At 41.9% G+C, this 17,707-nt stretch overlaps 1 protein-coding gene across 6 annotated transcripts in view; it reads right to left on the bottom strand.

Annotated features, from left to right (window-relative positions):
• The window catches only part of LRRC49 (leucine rich repeat containing 49), a gene marked incomplete at both ends in the record, with an annotated part of 138,208 nt that overhangs the window by 73,181 nt on the left and 47,320 nt on the right, over nt 1–17,707 (bottom strand). For all 6 annotated transcript variants that reach the window (XM_080690797.1, XM_080690794.1, XM_080690796.1 and 3 more), the window contains one exon: nt 13,887–13,948. In XM_080690797.1, coding sequence (XP_080546923.1) covers nt 13,887–13,948 — 62 coding nt within the window. The remainder of the gene's footprint in view (nt 1–13,886; nt 13,949–17,707) is intronic.

Genomic DNA, 17,707 nt, shown 5'->3' with positions numbered 1-17,707 from the left:
AGAGATTCTTAAACTAAAAACTATTGTCTCTAACTCAAGGATATACAACTGACATTGCCCATTTCTTCTTATGCCAGAAGAAGAGAGTTTTGTGAAGAAAAAAAAAAAAACCTAAATAGACTGGGCCCCGGGCTGGAACGTGCGTAGCACGCCAGACCCCTGGAGAAACCAGGCCCAGTACCCTGGGACCCGGGCAGGGGACACGCGGGGCACGCCAGCCGGGGCCCAGGTTGTGGGACTCTGGGCCCCGGGCCGAACTGCGTGTAGCATGCCAGACCCCTGGAGAAACCCCAGAACCCTGGGTTCCGGGCGGGGGTCGCACAGGGCACGCCAGCCGGGGCCCGGGTCGCGGGACCCTGGGCCCCAGGCGGAGTAGTGCGGAGCACTCTGGACCCATGGGGAAACCGACGGGTTCACAGTGCTACTGAGTGAGTGCCTGATCCCACTACCTCCTCAAACCACATATACTGTCTTCTCTTATTAAAAAAAAAAAAGGAAAAGGAAAAGAAAAAGAAAAATATCAGAGAGGAGTTAAGAAAGTTGTTGCGGACGCCAGGACACTGGAGATGCAGACAAAACTTATCTAAATGCACTGGAACTTATGAAAAAATTCCCCATGAAGGAGGACTGCTGTTTCTCTATATTGTTAAGAATCTTGGACATCACCTGTAAGGAGAGAGTTTAGCGGAGACCAAGGAGAAAGGCGGTGTTGAAAGAGGTCTCCATGATGGCGGTGGAGACTTGTATTCAGGAGAAGCAGAAATCGGATCCTATCAACCTTATTTTTTTGGAGAAATTACACCAAATGTCGAATGCTACCATCACACATGCTTAGGAACACTGGACAACATTCAGAGTGGAAAAAGAGCCTGGGAAGGATTTGAAATGGTGGAAGCAGTGGCAATGGCAGTGGCCATAATCAGGGGAAGCAGAGATCTGATGCATTACACCTGGAACCTTTGAAATAATAACCCCAGAGACAGTGATCGGAGCCTGCTGAGGGGTTAGGTTGGTGCCGGGGCCAATGGCCGACATCGGAGCCTGCCATGAGGCAAGGCCACTACTGAGGCCTCCGAAGCCGGGATTGGAGGCTGCTGAAGGGTTAGACTGATGCTGGGGCCAGCGAGGCCGGCATCGGAGCCTGCTGTGAGGCAAGGCCGGTGCTGGGGCCTCCGAGGCCAGGATAAGAGCCTGCCGAGGAGTAAGGCTGGTGCCGGGGCCAGCAGCCAGCATCAGAGCCTTATGTGAGGCAAGGCCACTACTGAGGCCTCCGAGGCTGAGATCGGAGCCTGCAGAGGAGTTAGGTCAGTGCTGGGGCCAGCGAAGCTGGCAATGGAGCCTGCTGTGAGGCAAGGCTGCTACTGAGGCCTCCGAGGCTGAGATCGGAGCATGCCGTGAGGCAAGGCCGGTGCTGGGGCCTCCGAGACCGGGATTGGAGCCTGCCGAGGGGTTAGGCCAGTGCTGGGGCCAGCGAGGCCGGCATCGAAGCCTGCCGTGAGGCAAGGCCGGTACTGGGGCCTCCGAGGCTGGGATTGGAGCCTGCCGAGGTGTTAGGCCGGTGCTGGGGCCAGCAAGGCTGGCATCGGAGCCTGGCGTGAGGCAAGGCCGGTACTGGGGACACCAAGGCTGGCATCGGAGCCTGCCGTGAGGCAAGGCCAGTGCTGGGGCCTCCGAGGCCAGGATTGGAGCATTCCTGAAGGGTTAGGCTGGTGCTGGGGCCAGCGAGGCCGGCATCGGAGCCTGCCATGAGGCAAGGCTGGTACTGGGGCCTCCGAGGCCAGGATTAGAGCCTGCCGAGGGTTTAGGCCGGTGCTGGGGCCAGCGAGGCCGGTATTGGAGCCTGCCATGAGGCAAGGCTGGTGCTGGGGCCTCCGAGGCCAGGATCGGAACCTGCCGAGGGGTTAGGCCGGTGCTGGGGCCAGCGAGGCCAGTACCGGAGCCTGCCGTGAGGCAAGGCCAGTACTGGGGCCTCCACGGCTGGGATTGGAGTCTGCCAAGGGGTTAGTTTGGAGCTGGGGCCAGCGAGACCGGCATTGAAGCCTGCCGTGAGGCAAGGCCGGTGCTAGGGCCTCCGAGGCCGGGATCGGAGCCTGCTGAGGGGTTAGGCCAGTGCTGGTGCAAGCGAGGACGGGATTGGAGCCTGCTGAGGGGTTAGGCAGGTGCTGGGGCCAGTGAGGCTGGCACTGGAGCCTGCCGTTAGGCAAGGCCGCTACTGAGGTCTCCGAGGCTGAGATCGGAGCCTGCCGTGAGGCAAGGCCGGAGCTGGGGCCTCCAAGGCTGGGATTGGAATCTTGCCGAGGGGTTAGGCTGGTGCTGGGGCCAATGGCCAGCATCGGAGCCTACCGTGAGTCAAGGCCACTACTGCGGCCTCCAAGGCCGGGATCGAAGCCAGTTGAGGGGTTAGGACGGTGTGGGGGCCAGCGAGATCAGAATCAGGGTCTCCCATGAGGCAAGGCCAGCGAGGCCTGGATCAAGGCCATGCTTGAGCCAGCGAGGTCTGGATCAGTCCACCGGGTAGCCAGGCCACTACTGGGGCCGTCAAGAGTGGGATTGGTACTTGCAACGCAGCATGCACAGAGAAATATCACAGAAAATATAAATCAGACGCTTCCCCTAATCAGCAATAACTAGGAAGAAAGGGGCAACAGGAAGAGGTTGAGCTATAGAAAGGGCCCTATAGTGAAGCAACTAATGTGACCAATCAGAGGGTATGGAATAGTGGAGGACGGAGCCTCTTTAAAACGCAGGAGGTACATAAACAAATGTATCAAAGTTAATCACCAAACAAGCATGGGATCCAGGGAGGGGGAGGGAATGGGACAGGGGCTCTATGAGGGCTAATTGGATGATGTGTGCTTGTATATCCTCTCAAGTCCTGTACTCCAATGTGATTGATATATGACTACAATGCACCAATTAAAAAAATAATTAATTAATTAAAATAAATAAATAAATATCCATATTATTCAAAGTAAAAAAACCTAAATAGACATTTCTCAAAAGAATATATATATATATATATATATATAGTCAGTAGGTATGTGAAAAAAACAACAAAATGCAAATCAAAACTACTATCATTCCTGTATTTAATAACTATGTATAATATACTTGAAACCCACTAAGAGTAGACTTTAAATGTTCTTACCATAAAAAAGATATGTATGTGAAGTAATAGTATGTTAATTGGCTTGATTTAGTCATTCCATATGGTATACACATACCAAAAATATCATGTATAAATATATAACTTTAAATGAAAAAATTTAAAATCTCAAAATAATTCTCAGACACTATCTTTTAAGTAAAAATATAGAAGTAGCCTCCTTATTTATAGAAAATCCTAACTCCCTTAGCTGCATGTAACAAGATTTTTTAAAGGAGAAAATGCTCCCCTCTTTTAACCTAAGGTACCCTTCAAACTGAGGCAATCATTTTCCTTCCTAATCAAATTACATTCCAGCACTCCATAAAACTCATCCTTAATACTAAAAATAAACATGAGGAGAGCACATAATTCAAACTATCTAGTAACCTGCCTCCCATATTCCTCTTAAAAGGTAAACTGCCAAAAAGAGAAGTGATGTATCTGATTGGAAAGTGATGTGTCTGATTGGGAGAAAGCCATTGTGTGTATATACATAATGATCCCAGGCTCTCTTTTTCTTTCCAGTCGCCCAGTCTCCAGAATGGGGCGTTTGTTCTATGCATCTCAACTCCTCCCAGAGAAGAAGCTCAGTGCTCAGTTTTCTAATTCCTCTGCCAGTGACAGTGAGTAAAAAAATCTAATTCAAGAAATGCATTAGGAGTCCTAATCACAGGTATGTACTGAAATTGCATCCTGCTATTTATAACTCCATTTATCTGATGATTCCTGAATCTTTTCAATTAATTCAAAACTTTGAGCAAAAGAGAAAGGGTATGATCGTCAATCACCCCCTCAAACTAACTCAGCAGCTTCTACCAAGACATATAGCCCTTATAAGTTTTTCCTAAATAATTTATCACAGTTCTTACATTATATGCACTTTTCCATTACAAATAAAAGAAGAAAAAATTTTTTTTTAGAATTACATGGTCCTACACAGTCTTAGAAATAGTATCTGGTTTAATTAGTTATTTCCTCAGTCTCTTCATAAAGATTATTGTATGCTAAATTATACTTGGTTTTTTTTTTTTTTTTGGTGGTACTGGGGTTCCTGGAAACCCTTCTACCTCCAGGCTACACTCCCAGACACTTATTTTTTATATTTTTATTTGGAAACAGGGTCTCTTAAGCCAGCGCGGCTGGCTTCGAACCTGCGCGATCCTCCTGTCTCCGCCTCCCAAGCGCGGGGATTACAAGCGTGCGCCACCACGCCCGGCTAAATTATAGTTTCTAAAGGCATTTCTATGGGCAGATAAAGTAATAAAGACAAAAGCATGGGCTTTGATAAAAAAGCATGAGACATGATACTTGAGTGGAGTTTAAAGAATCTAAAGAATAGATTAGGCTTCTAGCCCATTTCTAAACTGCTCACTTTACGTATCAAGAAGGCTTTTGACAGAAGAGCCAGCCAATCTACTTATTCAGGATAGGATTAAATATATTAGCAATTTAAAGGAAATTTCATACCCTTAAGAACCAGACTAGTCAATTTGCAAAATGATATATAATCACATAATTTGAAAATCTAGTAGACAGAACCTGCAGTTTTGGCCATGATGATGTAAATAACTTTGAAATGAACAAAATATATGATGCAAATGTTGATCTGACAGCACGGGGCTGTGATCCATGAGAGAAGAGACACACGGGAAAGTTACGTTCATCTTGACTTTCTGCCTCGAGGAGTTTCCCAGATCACAGTACAGGAAAGTAGAGCCAAAGGGAGAACAGAGGTCACACTGGGTAGATGAGACAGAGGTCAGGGCTTGGGTCTGCTGAGACTGCTGGAATTTGGAAGACAGGGAGTGGAGAGAAAGAAGCTGTGTAACCGCTGAAACTGCTGGAATGGCAGGGAGTGGAGAGAAAGAAGCTGTGTAAAGAACTCTAGAAGCCGGCGTAACTGGTCCTGTAAGTATGTGGCCGAACATTAGGATGTGTGTGCACAAGGTAAGACTGCAGAGTTTAGCAAAAGAAAACTACTGAGGGGCTGTGAGCTGAAAAGAGTATCTACAGGCCACACAGAGCTGGAGACAATAATTATGTCAACCTTGAGCATGATGAAACAAATGTATCTTTGCCTCGTCTACTGTTCTGAAGTGGTAGAACAAATCTTTTATTAGTTGTGGATACCTTTTCATCTATTATCTGTCTAAAAGAATTCAAAAGCTAGAGCTAGGTCTACAGTCAGAGGTTTTTGTTCACAACAAAAAAAAAGCAAAACAGATGGGAAAAATGCTCCCTTTTTAAAACTTGATTTTGTGGGTGCTCTTTAGATGACATCCATCACATTTAGAAAAACACAAATATTTATCTGAAGATGACACATGTGTCAATCATTAGGTAAATACCTCAAGACCAATTAAATGGATAAATGGGTAATGACCTTTCTGCAACAAGTCTGCAGCCATTTCTCAAACTTAAAACTTCTCTTAGCAGGCAGTCAGAAAAGATCTGTCATTAAGTTGATTTCCTATGTTTCACAGTTAAGATTCTGTTATATGTTTGAATATCTGTTAACTCAAGCCACAAAGAAAAAGTGAAGGCAATCCAACAGTATGCTGGACACTAGAACTGAGGACAGTGGGTTTCCCGCAAGCCAAAATGACGTAGGCGACACTTCCAACTTGCAAGAGTAAAGCCCTATATCTCAACCATAGGACACTTTAGGTAGCAACCTGAGCTCCTAACAAATATCAATACCTTCTGAAGGTCAGTGCAATGATTTCCTTCTTAAAATACCAACTAGTACTAAATGAGAAAACTGCAGGGATATCTGAGGTTCTCTGACTTTCCTAAATAGAAATAAGTTCTCTTATGGATATGTGTCATTCATATAGAGTGATGACCAAAAGCTGAAGCAGAGCTTGAGGAAAATGACTTCCTGGTAAAGGTAAAATTATAAAACAATTTCATAAAAGTTTTTAAAATAACCTAGAAGATGATGTTGCCCCAGAGAAGGGTAATGAGGGGACAGCCACACCAAAGCCTGCAGCTTAGTGACTTCGGCCACACCACAATTGCTGAGAAGTCGTTAGAGACTTTATAACAGCATTGCTTCCCCAAACCCGTAAAGGAAACCTAGCTTAACAGGGTCAGTGACGTCATAAAGAGAAGCTGGGCCCAAATAGCAGTCTTACCATGGGAAGGGAGGAGCTCTGAGAAGCCCACTCTGGCATAAAAGAGGATGCTATCACTGACATGGTTTTGAAATTCCAATGTATGGTGATAATAAAAAGCAGAACTTGCCGGGCGTGGTGGTGCACGCTTGTAATCCCCGTGCTTGGGAGGCAGAGACAGGAGGATCGCGCAGGTTCGAAGCCAGCCGCGCGTGCTGGTTTAGGAGACCCTGTTTCCAAATAAAAATATAAAATAGGTCTGGGAGTGTAGCCCGGAGGTAGAAGGGCTTCCAGGAACCCCAGTACCACCAAAAAAAAAAAAAAAAGCAGAACTAATTTTGTTCATTTTATTACACTTATAAACGTCCTAGAGACACAGTAGCTTGTTAGTGCCTGTACTCTGGGACAGACCATCCCACTTGCCCACCTCTGATATAACTGAAAGGTTTAGCTTCTATAGAGTTTTCCTTCTATCTAAAAGTTCTGAGCAAGGTTGTTGTCCACAAACCAATTTTCTGACATGGAAGCATGAAAACATTACCAAGAAAACTTTTCTTACAACTTTAAACCTCATAGCCCAGGGAATTAAACATAATCCAAATGACCTAATAATGATATGAAAGAGCACCCACCAAAACAAGTTCTTAGGCCACACAGGAAAAATCATATTTGAGGCATTAAATTTTTTTTGTAATTTATCTAATACACTTAGTAATATATTTTTACTAAGAGCATATAACCCCTCTTAGGTGCTAACAGCTAGAGAGGATACAGTGCACAGCGCAGATCTATTCCATACCTTTGTCCAATTTACAACAGAAGGGCCAATTCAGAATGTAAATACAATAAACTATAAACACTGCAATAATAATGGGAACACAGGAAGTTATAAAAGCATGTTGTAAGACCCCACAGTAGTTTTCTAACTTTTTAAGCTCAGCCCATATTAAGACCAATGTTTACGTTGTCACCCAATTCACATATCTATAGTAAAACTGTACATACACAGATGCCTGCAGACACACCCATCATTAAACAGTATGAAACAGCCATGTAACAGCATTTGCCTTTACAGTAAGTATGCCAAATTCCAGTATTTTCTATTCTGTTTTTATTTTTTCTGGTCTTGAACTAAGACATGAGGGCCTGACCCTCCCCCAAAAGATACTCTTTCTTTTCCTTTGACAGCTAACGCGTCTGGGACCAGAGGAGCTGGGGTCAGTAAGCCCAGCTGCATGGCTGACGGCCACAATGCCCTCCCCCATGCCTGGCCACCCTCTGTACCACCAGGCAGTCATGCTGGGCCCACAGAATGGGGCGGAGGTAGGGCAGGGATCAGAGATGGGGCTGCTCTACCTGCAGTACCAGGTGTCACCCTGCCTCCCAGGAGAGAACAGGGAGGAAATCTGTGGGTGTTTGCCATTACCCCAGCAACCACTGCTCCCAACCTTCCTGCTGACAGCTCCAGCATGGCTGGCAGTGGACTGAAAGCCGCAGCCCTGGAGCACGGCCAGATGGCTGTGCTGGGCTGAGAAGAGAGAGAGAGGCTGCTGCTGTTATCTCTGCAGCCCTGGCCCCGGCTGGGCTGTGAGCAGCACTGCTGCTATGCCTGAGGTCCCTCAGAAATGGTGACAGCCAGGATTTCAGTTCTAATGCTTCCGCAGAAACCATGTGAGCTGTCAATCAAGTGGCTGCTTCTCTGGTGGTCAGGCTGAGCTGTCATCAGGACAGCTACAGCTGCTCCACATGGCTGTACAGCTCCGGGAAGCTTCACTCAGCTTGGGACAGCTTTGGAGAGTCTGCAGCCAATCACCCCTGATGACTTTGCCCTGCAGCTGCTCTGGATGTCCGCCCACCTTCAGACATTCCTATTCTGGTGGGTAAGGAGCACCTTCCCCACCATGACAGCCAGGACAAGTGGGCCTGGTACACCTGCTCAGACTGTCATGACTAAGCAGAAAGTTGGCTGAGGGTAGCAGGGGGGAGACCATGTGCATGCTAGAGCAACCCTCCTCTCACTCTTCCCAGGCTAGCCCCGGAGATCTGTCCCTACACTGCCCTCCTTGTGCTATAGAGTAAGCGCCAATAAGGCCTTGCTCGGATGGTTTTATTTTGCCTATTTGTGATTTCTTTTTTTCTTTTCTTTTCCTTCTTTCTTTCTTTCTTTTTTTTTTTTTTTTTTTTTGGTGGTACAGGGGTTCCTGGCCTATTTGTGATTTCTATATCAAGTAAAAGAGCTGGTAACATCAAGGGCTCCAGCCAGAGCTGCTGAGGAGCTCTAGATAATGGCTGGGAGCTGCTAGGAGCTGTTGGTCCTAGTTGCAGAAGAGCTGCTGGGAGTGGCTAGCTCTGGCTGAGGAGATCTATGGGGAGCTACTAGCCCCAGATGCTGAGAGTAGCTGGAATAGCTGCCAGCACTAAGTGCCAAGAGCCACTAGCACTCAGTGCTCATAGCTGCTAACACCAAGAGCTGAGAGTCACCGGCACTCTAAGCTCACAGCTGATCACACTAAGGAAGCTGCCTTTGCTTTTGCACAAGTGCTCTACACATTGTCGATTGTTAACAGAACTACTAAGTAGATGTTGGGAACCCTGTACATATGTTGACCTGAAGCTTGCAAAACAAAAACCCAGTGGTATTTTTAAGTGAGCTCTATTACTCACTAAAGATACAAATTCATGAGCCAGATCTAAAACCACTTAATTAGAACACATGGAAAGTAGGTCCCAGAAAGCTCATAAAGTGTATAGAGTAGTCAGATTCACTGGGACAGAAAGTAGAGTGGCAGCCACCGAGGGCTGGAAAATAATGGAGACATTGTTCAAGTAGAACAGAGTTTCAGTTTTGCAAGATAATAAGGAGCTCTGGAGATTGGATATAAAACAATGTGAATGTACTTAACACTAAGAACTTCACACCTTAAAAGATGTTATGTGTATTTTACCATAATTTAAAAATATATATACATCAGACCAAGGGTCCTAAGCTGATATCTGACTTTGATGGAATCAGTAAAACCCAGAATTGCTAAAGAGCCTGAAAGGGACAAGAGCATGATATTGTAAGTAAATGTTACCAGCAGAGTCTCAGAATATTCCCTTGGTCAGAGGCAGCAAGTGTTGGGAGCAGATGTGGGTTGACTGTCTAGGTTATTATTGAGCTTGGTAACAGTTTGCTACTTCTCACACTTAAGACTGGCTGACTTCTGAACTGTCTCCAGATTGAAAGTCATGAGAGAAGAAGAAATGTTAAGTGCTACAGGTAAGTTCTGGTGACCAAGATAATAAGGAGCCTCATTCTCAGAAGGCAAGTGTGTTGTGCATGTGCACCCTAAAGGGAAAGCCTCACTACTGAGTACACACCTTCCCTTGCCCTTCCTGCATCTGCTGCAGACAGAGATCCAGTCTTCACAAGGATTTGCATTCTCAATGATTTTTTTAAAAACTTATGTGGAGGAAATAAATCAAGTAGTCTTTCATTCATAAATATAAACTATGAGCCAAAGTATTATGGAAATGTTCTCATTCACAGAGAAACAATAGCTACTAAAATTAGATATAATTGAATTCCTTGGAAATTAATATGAGAGCAAAACAACCAGATAAACAGAACCTTACAAGAAGACCTGAAAAAAAATAGAATGAACATGTGGCAGAATGAATTAGATGTAACTGAGCCTCCTCACTAACCACAGAATACCTCTGTCCAGGTGATCCTCTTCAATTTCCTTTAGCAGGACCCCAGCACTGCATGGGCAAAGCAAGGGATGGGATTAACATGGAAGTGCGGAAAGGAGGCTGCAGAGGGTAGATAGACCTCCCTAGCACCATGAGGCCTCTACATCAACTTTGCCCCCTACCTGGAATGCATTTGTACCCTTCCTCCTCTACGACCTATTCTTTAGAGCTCAGCCAAGTGCCATCTTCCTTTGAGAAAGCTTACTTGATTATTCTTCCCTAGGCTTGCTAATTTTTCCCTTCTGGGCTCTCCTATTGTCCCTGCATATCACTAAGTTGAATACACTGTATTATAATTAGCTATTTGGGTCTCTGTCTTACATTAGTCTATTAATGCTCTCAGAAATATTTAACAAGAAGCACTGGTTCTACTGAGATACATATGGACAGTGAAATTTATTCTCTAGATATATCTTGTGTGCTTACTGGTAAAACTAAGTGCATTTCCTTTTTGGCACCGGGGACTACATTGTCCTAATGTCAATGGGCAAGCGTATAGAAGGGATCTGTCCATCACACTCACCATGAATCCACCATTCAACATAGGTACCTATTTATTCCATGTTGGAAGTCTCTGAATCCCATAGGATGCATCACACTGTATATCCACAAAGTACTCAAGAGTTGATGGGAAGAGACCACTAAGAATCCAGTAGCTTGGTAAAACCTTGGCACTCCTATGACAAAATAATCAATATATTTTTGTCCCCCCAAATGGTTATACAATTGGATATTTTCATGTGTTGGATGCTGCTCTGATGGTTTGCCAGAAAAAGTCCTAAAGTGTATTAACTTTTGGCTTTATGTTGTTGTTTCCACTTCCCTTGACCTATGCTACCCCTAGGCCACTGAACTATAAAACATACAACTCCATTATGCCAGAACATAGTGGGGAAATGGGGCCCACTATGAGAATATATTAGAGTGATCACCCCAGGTTACCTGATAACCTAGCTACCTGAGATATATGTGTCTTGAGTAAAGGTTACAGAAATTATTTCCAGACTTCCTCTCTCTGATTTTCCTCAGGTCAAATGTAGTCACTATACCACTTCCTGGACCACATGTGTCCACAGTAACACAACAAAATGTCTGCTTTGCCTCAAAAGCAGATCAACTAGAATACTAGAGGAGGGCATAAGGCGAAGGGAAAGTGATCAACAAGAGAGTCAAGGCCTTGAAATTGTTCACTCACTTATGTCTCAATTTCTTTAAAAGCTATACTTTTGAGAGAAAGTTATATTTATCAATCCCATTGGTCTTTATCTTTTTATTTTTATTTTTTTTTGAGACAGGGAAGTTGTATTGCCCAGGCTAGCCTTGAAGTTGTGATCCTTCTACCTGAACTTCTCGAGTACCAAAGGTTATAAACATGTGCTACCATGCCTGTCAATTTTAATTATCTTTTTGCAATGCTGAGGATCAGTTGCTTGGCAGGTAAAATTCCCTTCCAGCTTCTGGGGTGGAGGGAGGGGAGTTCCTCATATACAGAGCCAGAAGATAAAGAGTAGAGAAGTTCAGGTATCCAGGGGACCCAAAATCATCTTAACTCCCATATACCCAAATTTATTTCTCTTTCTATTGTTCCCCCCCAAAAGACAAGAAATAAAAGAAGAAAGAAGTAATGAGTTCTGTCACAGGCTGGGGAAGCCTAAGGCTTTGCTGCACCTCAAACAATTTTTATTTTCTCTTCTTTAGAAAAGTTGTTAATGCCTATGCCATCTTGTACTCCAATAAGATGTATGATTACAATGCACTAATAAAAAATTAAAAGCAAATAAATAAATAAGAGAAGTGTTAGTGACAAAGAGCTTTCTTATTCCTTGGTCTTTTTGTATTTTTTCTTTTCTTTTTTTTATTGGTGCATTGTAGTCATACATCTTAATGGAGTACAAGATGGTAGAGGCATGCATGCACATATCACTTATTTTCCCTTCTTTTTCTTTTTCTTTTTTTAAAATTTTTTACTTTTCTTTTGGTAATGGGGATTGAACTCAGGGACATTCTACCACTGAGATACACCCTCAGCCCTATTTATTATTATTATTATTATTATTATTATTATTTATATATTTTTTTGGTGGTACTGGGTTTCCTGGAAACCCTTCTACTTCTGGGCTACACTCCCAGACCTATGTTTATACTTTTTTATTTGGAAACAGGGTCTCTTAAGCCAGCGCGGCTGGCTTCAAACCTGCACAATCCTCCTGTCTCCGCCTCGCAAGTGCAGGGATTACAAGTGTGAGCCACCATGCCCGGCTATTTTTATTATTCTTATTTTGAAACAGGGTCTAGCTAAGTTGCTGACTGGCCTTGAACCTGCAATCTTCCTAACTCAACCTGCCAAATACTGGGATTATAGCAATGTACCACCACATCCAGCTGTCCCTTGGTCTTTTAATTAAAAAAAACTTCAATTAATTAAAAAAAGAGTTGTTAATGGTTTTAGGTAGAAATTCTTCAAGAAAACTGAGTCTTTTGCCAGGCATGGTGGTGCACGCTTATAATCCCAGCATTTGGGAGGCTGAGACAGGAGGATTGCATAGGTTCAAAGCCAGCCTCAGCTACAAAGTGAGGCTCTCAGCAACTTAGTGAGACCCTGTTTCCAAATAAAGTATAAAATAGGTCTGGGAGGATACCCCGGAGGTAGAAAAGCCCCTGGGTTCCACACTGAGTACCAAAACAAAACAAAACAAAACAAAAAAAACCCCACCTGAGTGTTTCTTCCATTGCCAATAAAAAGAAATTCTGTCTTCTAACAAAACAGAAAAATAACTAGAATACTGTGTTCAATATAAGCTGAGGAGAATATAAAAAGCCTATCAAAAAACTTCAGTGTTTTCCACAGAAGAGAAAAAAGAAAGATTAAGAGTATCCTCTTTTAAATAATGCCTCTCTTTACAAAGTTCACCACCTTAAAATAATCCCATATTTTACAGATACAGTGTAGGAAGATGGTGTTAACACCTAAGTATGAAGGAGGAGGAAAAAGGTGTGAACAGAAAACACACACACACACACACACACACACACACACACACAAAACTACCTTGGTTTTAATAAGTAGAAGCACAGAACTAGAGTTCATGAAGAAATATACTCTAAACCCTTTTATACTTAATTTTTATCATCCTATGAAAGCAGTTTGAAAGGACAGCCTTGAAGTAAAGCTAAAGAACTGAGAGGCAATCATAAAGCCTAGTTCAAACTAAGTAGCTGGAAGAAGAGTAGGAGAAGAATTAGGGAAGAAGTAAGGATATTTTGGCATTGAAAAATCTAACTGTATGCCTGAGCTTCCATTCGGGAATCCTCCCCAGCAAATAAGATACTATAAAAGATGATATGCTTTAACTATCTGAAAGATAAAATTTATATACTTATATATTCTAATATACTATCTCTTAGCAGCATTAATTCTAAGTAGAGGTACTAAGTTAGAAGACAGCTGTGGCCTAATTAACATGCAGCTCAGTGACAAATATAGCTTGTTTTAACAAAATCACTTAGTAGCTATACTATTTGTAGAAGATAATTTATTTAAAAAACTCTAATTCAACTGGTACAGTGAATGTCAAACAAAGGACAGCAAAAGTATATGTTAAAATGTCCACATACAGATGTTTTTATAAAGAGCAACTCTAAAGTCTAATTAAATAAAAATCACATGCTATACTGATTTCATCATTTTAGCAAGAGGCAATAACACACACAAGAGCTACATTTTTTCACACAAAGAACTTTGTCATGAGACTATCCTATCATTTTCACATTTGAAATCTTCCTTGCCAGTAAAATGTTCCAAGGCATTTATAATCTCAACTTAGACGGCTAGAACCCACACAACCAAATTATTAATAAATGACAAGTTGGGAGTTTCCACTTACCTAGATATATTGTTGAAGCTGAGAAACAGACGTTGGAGGCAGGGCAGATTATCCACATCTCTCTAGAAGGAAACAGAAAGCAAAAAAACATCAGTTGAAAGAAAGAAAGAAAAAAAAAAACCCTGGTATAAACGCCTTCCTGCTCAGCTCTTGAAATATATAGTCATTTCTGTTTCTCGCAACCTTGCTACCTCACTGATTTCTACTGAACGTTGAGCTCCATTCTTCTCCACTGCAGAATAAATGGGAGTGTTTCAGTACATCCGCAGAGCAAGCTGCACCACTCGTAAGGTAAAAGTAAAAGGCACTGAGGAGAACAGAGGGAGATGCTGCAGCTAGCCTCTTTAAGCATGCTTTTGGGAAAGACGCCAAAATGCTACTTCAGCATGTACTGTAGCACAACATAATATGATCTAACATTTGTTAAAAGACACTTTTGAAAGGAAGCCATTCAAAAGCCTTCCATTTTTAATTTATAAAATTAGTCTTTGAACAATAGTAAAGATTTCATTACATTATTCTCAAAACCTTGGAAATATACAGCTCAGTTATAAATGAATCAATACCCTGACAATTTCCCCCATAACACTAAAAGCTGATCGTAGTGAGCATCACTGAAGGGCAACTCTCAACCGAAGCACATATGGAAGGTTCTTACAGTATGCTCAAACATTTATTAAAACCACAACGCTGCTGTTTAAATAGTCTCCCTTAGCAAATATTAAAATATTTTAAATAATTTAAAAAATACTTGTAAGCAAAACTACCTAATTTCATTAAACAAAAGGACAAAACCTGCTGAGAAGCATGGCATGTACTGGAATATGAGAATCTTAAGAGGAAGCTTAATCACCTCATCTACAAGCTCATCATTAACGTGAAGCCATGAGCAGCTGAGGTGATACGGGCAGAAGGAAGGCAGGGTGGGAAGGCGTCCCAGAGGCACATTCTGTCCTAGAAGATGAGACAGGACGAGAGTCCACTTATCCTGACTCTCTGTGCTCTGTTCTCTCAAACACTGTACACGGCCACTCTCAATATATAAATAGGCAAAACATTTTCCATTTTAAGGTAAGTACCATTTATACTAATTTCCAGTTACATGAGTCTGAATAAAACAAATATAAGCATATACACTTTACATATTAATGTGACTAATATTTAAACTTAATCAAAACTTGTTTTATAGACAGGCATGGGGTACATGCAGGTAATCCCAGCTACTTGTGAGGCTGAGGCAGGAGGACTGAAAGTTCAAGGCTAGCCTGGGTAACTTAGCAAGACCTTATCTCAAAATAAAAGGAAAATCTAAAAAGGCTAGGAATGAATGCTTGCCAAACATGTGCAAGGCCCTGTTTTCAATTCTCAATATCACAAAAACAAACAAAAACCTTGCTTCATTGTTTCCAGAAGTGATCATCTTTTTTCTTCCTTACTGTCTTCTTTCCATTTAAAAGCACCATTTCTAAGACCTTAGTTAACTGGGCAAGTGCATGATAGTTATGAACGTAGCGCTTTCCCCAATGCTGCATTGATTTATTTGTAAAATCTGGTAACACATCCAAGTGTGGTGGCGCACACGCCTATAATCCCAGTACATGGAAGGCTGAGACAGAGGGTTAACATTTGAGGACAGCCTCGACAACGTAGCGAGACTCTCGGCAACCTAGAAAGACCCTGTTTCAAAACACAAAATGTAAAAATGGGCTGAGGATGTAGCTTGGAGGTAGAATGTCCCTGGGCTCAATCCCTAGCAAAATACACACACACACACACACACACACACACACACACACACACACGTAATACAAATAAAATAAAGAATAGAATTGTGGCAGAGTCACTTCTTGACGGTGAAGTGGTGAAGCTGATTTAAGACATCATCTTACTTCCCTGTGTACCATTCTCCAACCTTCTCTCAACTCCTTAGACCCTAAACAGCGCAAAATGAATGCAACTGCCCATGATCAAAATACTACCTGTGTATACCATTCATTTGACATTATAATTCTCAGGCCCACCCTGAAAAAGTATGTTTCACAGATATGAGGTATGTAGTGATATTTCAAATCTTTTCATGACCAGGGACTATGTCTGTAAAAACAGGACAGCAGCAAAATTTTCTCCAGGCTTTATCTGTTGACAAACTTCTGGAATCATCACTTCTAGCTACCTCTTTCTGGTATTCCCCAAAATGGAATACCAGTAGGGCTTATTTTAGAACAGGGCCCTATTTTCCACAGGAAATGGCAGCTTCCTTCTTATCTGATCTCTAGAAATGTGAAATCACAGCCAAACTGAAAGCCCTCCCAGTACTCTTGTGGAATCTCTTTTCCCAAATTCTTTCTGAAATCTATTTCTGGGTATAAACATTGTTGCTGTGCCCAACTGGGAGACATTTAGGTGCATAGTCTGGATCTCCTTTGAATCAAGAAACTTTTTAAAAAATTATATTTGTCTCTTTAATCTCTGACATATCATACCACTTTAGACAATATAGAAATCTCTCAACATTTTTTTGTCATTAAAATAAAAAGTCAAATTATATTAGGCTATAATTTGTGGGAAAAGTTTTTTTTAAAAGAAAATTGGTTTAATAAAATTATAATGCTTTGTATTTATCTTCACTTGTGAAACAAAATTTTTATCAGACTTCAGAATCATTAACTGTCATTACCTGATAGTTTTATAAACTATTCACCACAAATTGAAAACTACAAATCAGAATTAAATTACATATACTTCTATATTCACTTATGTAGACAGTCTTTCCAGAACTATAAAAAGCAAACTAATCACCCATTATTATTTTTGTTGTTCTAAACTTTATTTCTGTAGGTAAATAACTTTTTTTTAATTTTTAGCAATTCTGAAACATTTTTGTAATGAAATTCTAGATTCATAATAGATAAAAAGAATAAATCATATTTTGTGTCAATTATCTATGCATGAATTATTGACAGAAAAAAAAGACTTGTTAAAAACTACTAGAAGATGTTTCCTTTTATGAGAGTGTAAACCAAAGATGGAAACTATGTAAGATCCAGGTAGTAAGGTTCACCGTGCAAGAGAGGCGAAGAGAAATCCAAAATGACCTCTACAAGGCAAGCCTAAGAGCACCCAGGCCCGTTAGAGACGGAAGACAGGGGCTCTAGGAGGAATCGCTCCTAGATGCAATGAAACAGATCACCTGATGTCTCTGCCCAGACAAAGAGGAATTTTTTTGCACTACTCAAGAGTTTGGATATTAATGATAGTTCAACAGAATCCTCAATTAATGGGGGAAATGAGACAGTTATTAATCCCAGGTAAAACAGAAGTTTGATACCTTGATCCAAGATTTACTATAAAATCTACTTTCTGTGTTCATCAACCCTAAACCATTATATCATGAACATATCGATTTTAATTAAGCCCTGCACTGAAAGGCCATCCTAAACTAGAATCCCAGGAAATCTCAAAATAAATATCCTGGCTTTATCAGTAAGGTAGTCTGGTAGTAGAACTAGCATTCTTCAACCTGCTTATTCCCAAAATGTGATATATTATTTTGGATGATGGGGAAAGAAGAAATAGGGATTAAGGATTATGTAAGGAAGCTAAATGTACATCTCTTTTAGAAAAAGTCAACACATTTATTTCACTGTCAAGCATTAAACACTCCCAGAACTTCTTTTCTGGAGGTAACTATTTCACAGACAGAAAAGCCATTATAAGACAGTCAGGAAGTTAACAATACCTAAGATGGGAAAAAGAAAATGAAATAAAATGTTATTATATAAGGAAGTATTTATATGAGAATATTTATAGCTCTTATTATT

Source organism: Muscardinus avellanarius (genome assembly GCF_963383645.1).
Source record: "Muscardinus avellanarius genome assembly, chromosome: 3".
NCBI classification, from domain to species: domain Eukaryota; kingdom Metazoa; phylum Chordata; class Mammalia; order Rodentia; family Gliridae; genus Muscardinus; species Muscardinus avellanarius.
The sequence above is the reverse complement of the archived record's forward strand: the minus strand, read 5'-3'. Positions and strand labels throughout refer to the sequence as shown.